The sequence below is a fragment of the Camelus bactrianus genome, chromosome 7, assembly GCF_048773025.1.
Source record: "Camelus bactrianus isolate YW-2024 breed Bactrian camel chromosome 7, ASM4877302v1, whole genome shotgun sequence".
In the NCBI taxonomy this organism is placed as follows: Eukaryota; Metazoa; Chordata; class Mammalia; order Artiodactyla; family Camelidae; genus Camelus; species Camelus bactrianus.
The window spans coordinates 75,455,735-75,469,198 of record NC_133545.1 but is presented as its reverse complement, the minus strand read 5'-3'; the positions used below and the strand labels follow the sequence as shown (position 1 = coordinate 75,469,198).

Below are 13,464 nucleotides of genomic sequence, written 5' to 3'. Positions count from 1 at the left end.
AGTGGGTCCTGATCATCTTCAAGATCATGTGTAAACTTTATGTTGTGGCATGCATGACCTTTTATACCCAGGACACTCTTATCTCTCCAAATTTTTTTCTGTTCTCCCCCAGCATTCTTCGTCCATTTCCTTCTTTCCATCTTGTACTCAACACTCTGGCTCTGCTGAAACATCTGCCGCTTTGCTAACGTTTTCATGCTCTTTATAGCATTGGACTTCTACACATTCTTCTTATCCACCTGGCTAACTCTTTATATTTTAGTCTTTATATCAGACATCATTTTCTCTAGGAAATCTTCTGTCATGTACACCTTTGCCTGTATGTCACAGTCTCAGTATTTTTGTGTGAGTTGCCCAAGCCCCAATTTCCACAGACTAGATAACACCTGCATATATGCAGAGGATTTTGTTACATGAAAGGGAACCCTGAGCTTGAGGAACCTGAATCTTTTACCATGGGTGGTAAACATGCCTGCACTTTACTTCTGAGAGAGATATCTTTATCACATTTGTCAGAAAGCTTGCCTGTGCCTTTGTTCCAGAGAGAGACGCTAGCTCTATCTTCCAAAGCTGTTTGCTAGCTAAGCATCTTGGGTGAGATAGTCCTTAAAAAAGGGCAGTCACAGTCTTGCTCATGAGACATGTGGAAATGCAAGATATCCATAGAGGAGGGACTTGCAACAATATCTTGGAGATAGAGCCAGGATTTATGATGGATTTGTGAGGTATTAAGAAAAAATGAAAAAAAAAAATGACTTCAAAATTGTTGGCCTAAGGAACTGGAAAAATGTAATGCTGATTTGCTGAGACAGAATGACTGTGGAAGCAGCAGGGCAGGCTAATTAATCAACACAATAATTATAATCCTAATGATATTTATTGGGTATTTGCCATGTGCTGGGCACTGTGTTAAACGTATCACAGACATTTAACTGATAAATATTAGCTGATCACTTTATACATGCTAGTCATTATTCTAGGAACTGGAGATGCTGTATTGAGCAAAGCCAGCAGTATCTCTGCCTCGTCTTGTGGTGCCTGCATTGTAAAAAAGGACAGTCAAGCTGCCGAGGAAGTTCACTGTGGGTGGGGATAATCTCTTTCTAGAGCTACAGAGATGTCAACCTTGTGAGGTAGGTTTTATTTTTGTCCCCCCTCCCCTTATCTTACAGATGAGAGAAAAATGACTTAGACTAGCAATATGCCTACAGTCACAGTTAACAAGTGTTGAAGCCAAGATTCTAACTCGTCTGTTTAACCCTAGAGCCTATGCTTCATTTGTCTTTTGGGTAAGAATGTAATCATGAAAATTCACTAGTAAGTGAATTTAATGTCTTTTGAGAAGTGTTAAATTAGCCTGTCCAATAAATTTTCCTCAGAAATGCAATACTGAAAGGTCAAAAAAAAAGTAATGTAAAAATGATGGATCTGGTTGTTGCAGTGGAAAAGTTAACTGAATTGCTTTTTCAACTTAATATTGATTTAATTTCACTCAGATATTGGATTTTCTTATATTTCATGATATAAATTACTTTTGAATATAGTTTCATTATATATCCTGATTTTTTTGTGTGACATAATTTTTAAAATTGTTATTGAAGTGAATTTGAGTAGAGGTGAGTTTCAAAATATTTGTCCTATTCAGTGGAATATTTTAAAAGCCTTCTAATATATGTTAGTGGCTCTCAGAGAGCATGAAGTACTGAAATCTGTGGTCCTGTAGTGAAAACCCAACACTTAGAAAGAGCTACTTTTTGGATCATCTATCAAAGAAAAAGTTTTGTGAAAATTATTTCCTGGGGCTATATACAGTGAAACTATTAAATAATACAATAGGAACCATAAAATACATCATATTTTAGGCTAAATGTAATGTAAAGAAGAGAGAGAAAAACTGTGGAGATGGGATTATTACTCATCCATTTATTCAACCACTCATTTACTCACTCTGTAAGCATTTTACTAATTATTATTATTTAATGAGACTTGGCATTTATAGCACTCAATAAGCTTCTAATTACATCCTCACTGTCTGTCTTTCCCACTAGATTATATTTTGAACAAGGATAGGTACAATGTCTCTCTTGGTCACAATGCATCCCAGCAGCACTCCAGCATGATGGTCTTCAATAAATGCTAGATTAATGAATGCAGTAGTTAAATGAATCTGGGTATTTTCATCCAAATGGTGCCTGAAAATCCATAGGCACAAATATACATAATACAAGGTTGAGACTTTTAGGTGCTACAGCAAATGTAAAGGATAAATCCTATAAGACTTGAGAGATTAGAAAATTGTGCTGAAAAAATTGGGGGAGTTTCACAGCATTGGGGCTTGGACTTAAGATAGGGAGATGTCTTAGGTTTGGTTTCTTAGGGAATGCAGCTTGAAAGTGCTGTCAGGGTGGAAGGTTCAAACCAAGGGCAGAAAGGGTGAGTAAAAGGGAAATGAGACTAGAGAACATTTGTGAGCTTGAATTTAAAAAAATAACTAGTTGAGTTTCACTACTATCTTGATGGTAAAAATCTGGAAAAAGCACCACTCCCACATTAATGATAAAAGAAATTGGATAAACTAAAAAGAAATCATTTTTTAACCCATCAGAGAATGAAGATCACAGGGAAATCGAGTAGCCTGACATCTAAGGGAAGATAGGCTCCTCCAAGGAGAGATGGGACAGTTGCCCTGACTCACCTGTGGCAAAACAGGGGCTTGTGGAAAAGACAGGTGCCATCCAAGCAGGTGAAAATATCCAGCTAAAATTTGAAATAATTTGTTAAAGGCTGACTGTGGCTCATTTAGAGGCACAGACACAAAAGGAGTTCAGATTCACATATCCACAGACTTCCACTGCACGCCCATCAGAAAGGTGGTGGGGCAGAGCAAAGAAAGCCTCCCATGGAGGTGCAAGTCTAGAGAACGGGAGTGGCCACCTCTCCTCTGGGAAGTAAGCTTTGAGAAACGTTGGTAACTGGGAAATGCACAAAGCCCAGCCTGGACCCTTGTTCTGTAGAAAGCAAAAGTCATAAGTCTTTGGAAGAAAGGCTACAAACCCTGTCATCTTCATGGTACATGTGAAAAGTTGAAACTACAACTGAAACAAAGGTGAAAGGGAAAACTTCTACTCCTAGAATCAGAGCAAGAAATACCGGTCCACAAAGATTCCCCCAGTAACACACTGCAGAGTTTAGCTGCAATGAGGAGGACAGGTTTACTGAGAAAAAAACCACTCCTGAGGCCCAGGGCCTGCCTAAATCCGAAGAAGGACAAGATGGACAGAGGACGCTCCACCACCCTTCAATCAGACACGCAGGTACCAAGTCACAAAAAGCAGTATTCTGTGTCTGGGGGAGAGGCAAGAATGTGGACAGAGACCACTTCTGAACTGCACAGGAAAGGCCAAAAGTTGAGGGGGAGAGCAAGAATATTAGAAAAAAAAAACACCCAAACACCCAAACAACCGTCACACTCCATTTTTTAAAAATCTGGTATTTTTTTAACTGGAGTTACTTATAAACATGTTTTTAAATTCTCAAACCTATGGATATTTTGTATCTTTAAGTATTGACATCTATTTTGATTGCATTGCAGTGAGAATTATGATCTTTATGATACAAATCCTTTAGTATTTGTTTAGATTTGCTTTATACTCTGGTATAGGGTGGCCAACTTAAGTAAATGTGCTGCATGTGCTTAGAAGCACATGGTAAATCAAGCTTGTTAATTATGTTTTTGAACCTCCTATATCCTTACTATTTTTGTCCACTTAATCTAACCGTATTAGAGGTGCTTTCAAAATCTCCTGCTACAGTATTGGATTTGTCAACTTTTCCTTGAATTTCCACCATTTTTTGCATTTTATATTTTGATGTAATTTTAAGAGTTGTTCCATAATTCTGATGCAGTGAAAAAGTTATACTACTTCAGAGTATACTGTATTATGGCCTTCACTCTTGATGAACAAGATAAATATCCATTTTAATCATGTAATATCCCTGCATTGTTTCCAAACATGATTGCTACATAAACTAATCAATATGAGTCCAATAGTCCCTGAGCATTCACAGAAATTGGTTCCACAGATGCTCAAGTCTCAGATAAAATGGTGTAGTATTTGCCTATAACCAATGTACATCCTCCGTATATTCTGTTACCTCTGGATTACATATAATATCTAATTCAATGTAAATGCTATGTAAATAGTTGCCAGAGCTTGGCAAAATCAAGTTTTGCTTTTTGGAAATTTCTGAAATCTTTTTTCCCAATATATTCAATCTGAGTTTGATTGAATCCACAGATGCAGAGCCTGCACATATAGAAGGTTGACTGTACTAATCAGTGGAATGCATATAAATTTTTATCCTAGCAGAAAGATCAGAACTCTAAAGTAACAGGTGGTGTTAGCTTTCTATTGCTGCTGTAATATATCACCACACATTTAGTGGCTTAAAACAACACAAATTTTTCTTCTTGCGATTCTGGAGGTCAGAAGTCTGAAATGAGTCTCACTGGGCTAAAACTGAGGTTTCAGCAGGGCTGCATTCCTTTCTGGAGGCTCTGAGGAAGAATCCCTTTTCTTCCCTTTTCCAGCTTCCTAGAGGCCTCCTTCATTCCTTGGCTTATGTCTCCATTCCTCTCACTTCCAAGCCAGTAACATCAGGCCAAATCTCACACACACTATCATCTCTCTGGTTCGCCTTCTGCCTCCTTCTTTCACTAATAATGATGCTAATAATTACATTGATTACAAATTGATTCTATTTTCCATGTTGCAGCCAAAGAGAATTTCCTAAAAGTCAAGTCTCGTCATTTGCTTCTTTGCTTCAAATTCTTCACTGGCTCCCTGTGGCCTATATGAAGTTCACTCCTCTTAACATAACATGTACTTGTCCCCAGCATGACCTCCTGCCACTCTAGATTTATTCTTAAAAATTTTTACTTGCTAGTAATTTTTAGTAATTACTCCCTGGCATGGGATTGCCTACTTGCCCTTTTTATGTCTTTAGCTTGTCCTTTTGTTCTTTGGCTTAGAATTTATTTGTTGGTCTCACAGATGAACACTTATTCTTAAGACTAAGCATCCCAGTCTCCTCCTCTGGGAAATTTTTTCTAAATCTGTCTGAGATAGAAAGGAAGGAAGAAGGGCACAACCATTCAAGAAAAGACACAGCAATTAACAACAAGGTGCAGAAAATTCAACTCCCAACAGGCTTTGAGGCCCAAGAAGGCAGGAGATTTGACTTCCAGTAGACCTTGAGCTTCATTATACAGATTGTAATATGTATTAGCATGGTCAATGGCACTCCCACAGTGCCAAGATAGTTCTGAGGCTAACCAAAATAGGTCAAAATTGGGCAGTGGCCCAAGTCCTGAGAATCCCAGCCCCTTCCGCAAAAGCAGTTGTAACAATTCTTACATTTGTTAGCATATGAAGCTACTCATCCCATAAAAACTAGCAACACTGCCCCTTGCTTCCTCTCCCTTGCTCCCTCTCCCACACCTTCCAAGACTGCCTGCACTCTAGGGAGTATGTATCCATTGAGCACCCAACCCCCACACCTTGTGGCCTTTCTCTTGCCTTCTGAAACAGCCTGCATTCTGCCTATGGAATAACTTTCTGAATAAATCTACCTTTACTCAACTGTGGCTCACTCTTGAATTCTTCCCTGTACGAAGCCAAGGACCCACATTTTGTGGGACGCATCCCAGGGACTCAACCAAGACCTGGGACATGGCAGTCCTCTCGCCCCACATTCATTTTCCTGTAACATCTCCAGGCAATAAAACACTTCCTCTCAGGTCAACAATTATTAACTGACTGCTTTTCATGTATGCACGAGGCAGTATAATAAATGCTAGAAATGGATCTGTGAAGAAGGCAAGGTTTCCTGCCATCACAAAGCAGCTAGAGATGAAAACTAACATTTAGATAATTATTTAGTTATAATTTTGTTGAATGCTATAAAGATTTAGTCTTATAAGAATGTATAACCCAGTCTTGGGAGGGTGGCAAGGGCTAGCTTCCCTTAGGAAAAGATATTGAAAGATTTGATGGATGGTCCCATTGTACCCTTTACAATTCTTTCTTAAAGTACTTAGGGGACTGCATTTGAATTGCTTTAAATATAGGACTTCGACTAGCTGATAAATTATACAAGACGCTTACCAAAGATCCTTTTGGCTATCAGAAATACAAGATCTCAATTACGATGTCCACTACTTAAATCTGTGTACACCAGGCACTAAGTATATAATCTTTTACCCCTAGCTGTTATTAACCCAGCTATTATTTTAACTCAGCTATTATTACTCCTATTTTATAGAAAGAAGTTAAGGTTAAAAACGAATGGTCTCTGTTCGTCAGTAGGAGTCAGCGGCCTCAACTCAGCCGCTTCAGCACCTCAAGCCCTCTTTTCACCACATATTTTCGTCTACTTCTATCTGTTTTATTTCTAGAATCTTCTGGTGTCTGGTTTCTACTTAAGTGTTCTACAAAGAAATACACGAGAAAGGCTTACGCTAAAAGTAGCATTATTTTTAACTCTTGTTGCCCTGACCAACATACACTAGAACTTCTTTCCCTTGTGAGGGAGAGGCATTTCCAGATACGGCTTTAGGCTTGCACTAAGACTTATAATTCCATCACAGTCTCTTTTTTTTTTTTTTTTTTTTTTTTTTTTTGCAGCGTCGGACGCCAATAGTTTCCCATATTGTCGTCAGGTTTAAACCTCAGCTTTTCAGAACACTGGTCGTCTGAGCCTGCTTTCCTCACGTCCATGTGAGGGCTCCGGATCCACAACCGCCTTCTCCTCCCTCAAAGGGGTTACACAGTCTCCACAGGAAAAGCGAAGACACAGGTTAGCGGCTCACTGGGAGCCCATAAAAGCCCCCTTAGCTCCCTCCAGCGCCTTCTCTGTTCGCCCAACCCTGCACCATCCTCTCGACCTCTGAATGGCAAAAACCGCAGCCCAAGACGCCCACCCTCAGGAAAGTCTCCACAGAGCCCCACAGTGGCGAAAGAACTAACCTCTATTCCCTCGGCGACTATGGCGACTACGGCGACTACGGCAGGGCCGACGCGCCTCTTGCGCGCTGACGTCACGGTGACGCACGGCCACGCCGGCTCCTCCCACAAGCCCGCGAGTCCGGTTTCCGGCGGGAGAGCGGAGCGCCCGACGTAGGTGAGGCTGAGGCTGGGAACACGGAGCCGGCCGGGGGTTACTCTGTGCCCTGGCGCCCGCCAGAATGCCTCACTTGGAAAACACGGTGCTTTGTCGCGAGTCCCAAGTGTCCACCTTGCGGTCCCTGTTTGGAGAGGTATTGTGGTCCAACTATCTTTTCCAGTTCCCGGAGGCAAACAATTCCGTAGTTTGGGACGTGTTCGAATTTTAAATTTTCGTTTGGCTTGAGGGGCAGTAGACAGCTTTTGCGTTGAGAAAAGGGGTGTAGGTCTACACGACTCCTCACTCAGAGTGACTTCTGAGGAGTCTCTTAAGGAAAACTGCTCATGAAGGACCGGCCTGCCCCATGGCTCCTTGGTCCAGCACCTCTTCTTACACGTAGGCCACAGGGTTGAGAGGGTGTTCTTCCAGGGTAGCTACCCAGGGTTGCTTCTGAACAAGATTTTGCACACCTGGTGTGTTTGCAGAATGTTGCTTATTCAAGTGTAAGTTCCCACGTTTCAGTGAGGTAGTTGGTGTAAGTCCTGTGTGGATGGGTGGTTCTTGTCCAGACCAGTGAGGGCAAAGCAGTGCTTCAGGTTTAACATTTAAATGGCTTTTCCTGAGTTGTAGAAGCCCTGAGGAGGTCCAGTCTAGGCTTCTTGATTAGCAGTTCAGGTGATGCCTATGAGAAGAGCTTAAATGTTTTGTGGTTTTTTGTTTGTTTGTTTGTTTTTCTGGATGAACACAGCCAGGGAGTTCTTTACATAGGAGGCAGCATTCACCTATTCAATTCTTAACCTATTTTTAATTATATTCTGGTGGTCTTTGGTGAGCATTTTGCTTCAGACTCATTAATTAAACTTGGAAGAATTCAGACTTGGGTCTCATCTGTTAGGAGAGTAAATGAGAATTAGGGTCACACCTCCCACACCGCTGATTTGCTTTAAGTACTACTTTCATCTAACTCATGGGATGGCAGTTTTGGGTGGCCTGTGAAGTAATAGTGGAAAAGTACCACCCTCCTTCTAAAGGGGCACATCATTTAGGGAACTAAGAGGTCAATGACTGCATCCTCAGTATCCTAGTTACAATATTTCGGTTATAGTTACGCATTTTATCATTGAAGCACTTTCTTGGTTATGCCTTGTACATTCCTTCCCTGGAGTTGACAAACCCAGATTACTCCAAACAGAGGTGGTCCTCTTGAAAAAGAATATTGGCAAATAGAGATGAGTAGTATCGATTTTGTGTAGATCCCGAAAGGAAATCATGGTTAACAATTTTAGTATCACTTTTCTGTAAGGTGCTGTGCATGTGGGAGAGACAAAAAACTATAAAAAACTGGTTCAAATTTCTAAGCAGATTTATTTATGTATTCAGCAGATAAATACTGAGCACCTTCTCTGTTCCAGATACTGTGCCACATCCTGGCTTATTATAGTTTATGTTAGGTTTATGAAGGTGAAAAGTTAAATAACAGTGCAAGAGTTCAATACAATTCTAGGTAACAATATAAAAGATGTTGTAAGATGGAGTATTATTAAGCACCAAATAATGGATGCAGACAAGTGTGGCAGGATTCCAGAAAGGCAGAGTTTTAGTGTAGCTTGGAAAAATGACCTGAAGGATGTCTTATGCTTCTCTTTAAGGTGAAATAGAGTATTCGGATAACAGAAATGCTCAGCAAGCATATGTTTAATTCTTGAGACAGAATTTTTGAGCTAGTTAATTTACAAGATTGTTATGTGTAAACGTAAGAAAAAATTCATTTTTTAAAAATTTTTTATCTTTTTAAATCCTCCACTTGTGGGTTTTTTTTTGGGGGGGGTGGAGGTAAATAGATTTGTTTTATATTTATTTATTGATCTGTTTAATGGAGGTACTGGGGATTAAACCCTGGATCTTGTGCATGCTATAAGCACACAATCTAACCCTGAGCTATACCCTGCCCCCAAAAATTCATTTATTAAAACATTTATTTTTTGTTTATTTTTAGCATTTGGGCTGCTGTTGTCATAGGCATATCCCATTAGAAAGTATTTTCCCGTATAAATTTGACTTCCTGATTTGTCTTGTAAACAGGACATTTGTAACTTGATGGCTCGAATGTAATAAATGTGGTTGACCCTTGAACAATGTAAGAGTTAAGGGTACTGATTCCCTGTGAAGTCGAAAATCAGCATGTAACTTTTGACTCCCCCCAAGCTAAACTACTTGCCCTTGCCGATAAACAGTCAATTAACACATATTTGTATGTTATATATATTATATATATATATAAAACTTAGTTTTAAAGTTTAAAAATGTACAGTGAAGTTGCAGCCTGTGGGATTAGATTCTATACAAAAGGGTTAATAAAAAAATGGAGTATAATCAAAATTATTTTTGAAAAATCTCTTAAATCTCCAATAAATTTGAAAATACAAGTATTTATAAATATAAACTTGTACAATAATAAAAGGTGTAAGTATATATAGTAATATATGTAATAAATAGGCCAAATAAAATTTTCCAGAAATTTCAAGAAAGTGTGCTGATGACTAAATGCTCACTGTTGGGATAGTTTGGATTGAATATTTTACTTTACCATGTAAAAATTTCTCAGAAGTTGATAAATATTTTCTGTTTTGTATGTACAGGCTGATGTTTGTCTTTTCTCCCCTAGAGACATCATTTCAGCTTTCCATCCATTTTTATTTATGGACATACTGCCAGTGGAAAGACCTATGTAACACAAACTTTGTTGAAAACTTTGGAGGTAAGACTACCCAAACTCAATATTGATTGGCCTTTACTCATAGACTCCTAGAAATAGAAGGGATCTGGGAGATGTTTAGTTTACCTTTCTCTGAAGGAGTATCTTCTACATAAAACATTTCTGACCAACTTTTGTTTGAATACCTTCAAAGACTGTAAGTTTCAGAAGGCATTGTTAGATAACTTGAGCCTTGATGTTAGAAAGTATTTTTCAAGTAGAACCAATTCCTCTCTCTAACTTTCACTGGCTGATAATATTGGGGGGAAAACACACTAATAATAAATTCTTTTAAAAATATTGACATCTGTTTCTTTTCCATTGTTGTAATATTTGTAATATTGATATTGATAAGTCTGAACCTTCACAAGTACAAAACTAAATATAACACCTTTACCCCACCCTTCTTCCCATATTGCCTTTCAGGTGTCCAAGCTTGCTTTTTGCTTTTTCTTCATTCTCACTCTCTCAGTAAATTGAACCAGTAAACATGTTCTGTTGATTCTACATTAATGTCTTGACTCCATGTAGCTTTAAGCAGAGCCACTGTTGCTATCTGAATTTCATTTACCATTGTTTCTTCCATTTATTTCTACAACAGCTTCCTAAGTGCAGTCTGTTCTTCACCCTGCAGCTAGTCCATGAAAATCTTACATAGGATCTTCAGGAAAATGTTCAGGTGCTTTGCCTGACATATAAAACTCTTCATGAGCTGAATTTAGTTTATTTTTCATAATATAATGGCTAAGAGTTTGGGGTAGAGTCTGGCAGACTCATGTTCTTCTGGGTTCACCCTTTAGTACTTTCCCCATCTGATAAGTGGGGCTGATAGTGACAACATTTAAAATTGTGAGAATTCAGTGAATTAATACATGAAGAGTGCCTATCACAATGTTTAGTATATAGTAAGCACTCAATAAAAGTTAGCTGCTATTATTTGTGATTATTGCCACACTCTCTTTTATATCCTAAGCCAGGGATGGGCAGACTTTTTCTTATATGCCAGATAGTATATGTTTTAGACTTGTGGGCCATAAAGTTTCCATTACTACTACTTGACTCTGTCTTATTGTGAAAGCAGCTATGGACAGTATCTTTCTGAATGGTCATGGCTGTGTTCTCATATAGTTTTATATATCAGAACGAATGGCTGGCCCATATGCTGTAGTTTCTTACCCCAGTCCTAGCTCTACCTCAGAGTATGCATGTTCTGTGTAGCATACTAAACTACTTATAGTTCTTGCTGTCTCTTATTTTCATCCCTTGGTACATACTGCTCCCTCTGCTAGGAATGGCTTTCTTGTACTCATTCACTCCACCTCTCCTACCCTATTGCTTGGTAAATGCTTATTTATTTTGCTAGGTTTCCTTACATTTAACACTTGGTAGCCTTTCTTGACTCTCTAGGATGTGTTAGATGTCCCTCTGTTGTGCAACCTCAGTACTCTGTGCTTGATTCTGTTGTAATATTTATCCTTTTCAGCTGTGATAGATGTTTGTGTTTCCCTGGCTTGAGTCTGTGAGTTTCTTGAGATTATTCCTAGTACAGTTCTTGGCATGTATCAACTTGTGGATTTTAGCCTTTGATCCTAAAGATTGCCTGTGCATTTTAAAATACAGATGTCTGGGCTTCATACCAGACTTCAGAACCTGAGTGTACAAGGTCCTGGATCAGACATTTGCATTTGAAACTCCAGTGTCCAAAAAAATCTATATTGAATAAAAAAGCATGACAACTGAATACCAAAGGTCCGTATTTAAGGGCTGTGTTTCATTTTTTACTGCACATGATTTTTTGCTTCTACTTAATCATTGTAATAAATAATGGTTATCACTACTTCTGATATAGGTACACAAAGAAACACTTAGAAAATGCTACCATTACAGGTCATGAATAGCACACACATAGCAGTAAGCAAGACACCCATAACAGAGTTATTGTGGACTGTAGTTTGTAAAAGAATGAGGTTAAAGAGGTTAGAAAATGCTGGAGAAATTGTACCTAAGTAAATATAATGGAGCCTGAGTTACACTTTTACTCTGAGAAAGAAAGAAAAGCCTCCTTAATGGGTGAGATTTATAGAATGTCACTAAAAATAGTTATGGATTCCACTATTTGCTAGATGCTAAAAGCTGTCTTCTGAATGATCATTACTGCTTTTGTGATTTCATTTGAGAACAGACTAGATTTGTAAGTCTTTTGTTTCCTTGTTGCTTTTCAGATTACCTCCACTTTGATAGTTCTCTAAGCGAAGAATGGGTTCTCAGTTCTCATAGGATGATTACTTTGGTTTCTAACTCTTATTAAAATTCTTTTTTGATCTAGGTTTTCCCATCATTAAAAATACTATCTTAAACTTTTAAGTAAGAAATTCCTGCTAAGAATTTTTTGTTCACATGTACTTGAATTTCTTGTAAGAATTCTTTAGAGGAAAATTCAGGTTTGCTTTAAATCCCTGTAGGAAACAGATGAAAATTCAAATAATTGAAATGAGTTTAATGGAGGGACTATTTTACAAAGGTTGAAATGTTAAGGGAACCAGTAAGAGATGGTGATGCACTGACAGCCTTTACCTCCCTGAGACTGAATGGACCATGGGAAGGAGCTATTATCAGACCCCAGCAAGAGATTAAGCCTTTGACGGGGATCTGCCCAATTTGAGCTGTAGCCTTTGATAGAAGATCAGCCACTGTTAAACTCTGGGTCGCCAAAGGTTGGGGGAGAGAGTCAAGGAAATATTCAGCTTTTTCTTTTATCACTCTCCTTCAGTCTCTTGGTTCGTTCCATTGGCTGAATCCAACCAGAGCTAGAAAACAAGAGTCTGGGTGATAGTCTTTAGTAGTCAGCCTCCTGGAGCACAGAGCAGTTTGGAGAATGGTGAGGTATGCACTTAGAAGGGCAAATGGGGAATATCCAGCAGAGCCATTATTGTATATGTGTGTTTTCTTATTACACGTTTTTTGGTTTTTGGTTCAGCTCCCACATGTCTTTGTGAATTGCGTTGAATGCTTTACCTTGAGGCTGCTTTTGGAACAAATTCTAAACAAGTTGAATCATCTTAGTTCTTCAGAGGATGAATGTTCTACTCAAATAACCTGTGAAACATTTAATGACTTTGTTCGCTTGTTTAAACAAATAACCAAAGCTGAAAGTCTCAAGGATCAGACTGTATATATTGTAAGTAATTTAATTTCATTTATCTCTTATTTGAAAACTGATTTATTAGATCAATTTCCATATGTTTTGGGTCTCATTATGTACAGTGCATTGTGCAAGGTGCTTAAGGGATATAGAAATGTTTTAGATGTATTTCTTTTTTTCTAATTGAGGTATAGTTGATGTACAGTATTATATAAGTTTCAGGTGTACAGCATATTGATTCTTAATTTTTAAAAGTTATACTGCATTTATAGTTATAAAATATTGGCTGTATCCTCTGTGCTGTACAATATATGCTTATAGCTTATTTTATATGTAGTAGTTTGTACTTTTTTATTCCCTACCCCTTTCTTGCACCCCCCACCTTCCTCTTTTCACTGCTGAT

At 38.5% G+C, this 13,464-nt stretch overlaps 2 protein-coding genes across 12 annotated transcripts in view; one reads left to right on the top strand and one right to left on the bottom strand.

Annotated features, from left to right (window-relative positions):
- Positions 1–7,094, bottom strand: part of LHFPL3 (LHFPL tetraspan subfamily member 3) — a 554,580-nt gene extending 547,486 nt beyond the window's left edge. For all 9 annotated transcript variants that reach the window (XR_012508261.1, XM_074367627.1, XM_074367628.1 and 6 more), the window contains exon 1: positions 7,029–7,094. The gene's annotated coding sequence lies outside the window, so the exon portion shown is untranslated. The remainder of the gene's footprint in view (positions 1–7,028) is intronic.
- Positions 7,095–7,124: 30 nt separating this feature from the next.
- ORC5 (origin recognition complex subunit 5) overlaps positions 7,125–13,464 on the top strand; it is a 69,559-nt gene continuing 63,219 nt past the window's right edge. For 2 of the 3 annotated variants that reach the window (XM_074367625.1, XM_010946677.3), the window contains exons 1-3: positions 7,125–7,318; positions 9,830–9,922; positions 12,897–13,097. In XM_074367625.1, the coding sequence (XP_074223726.1) occupies positions 7,247–7,318; positions 9,830–9,922; positions 12,897–13,097 (366 nt within the window). In that variant the 5' untranslated portion in view covers positions 7,125–7,246. The remainder of the gene's footprint in view (positions 7,319–9,829; positions 9,923–12,896; positions 13,098–13,464) is intronic. The other variant, XM_010946678.3, reaches the window with a different exon arrangement.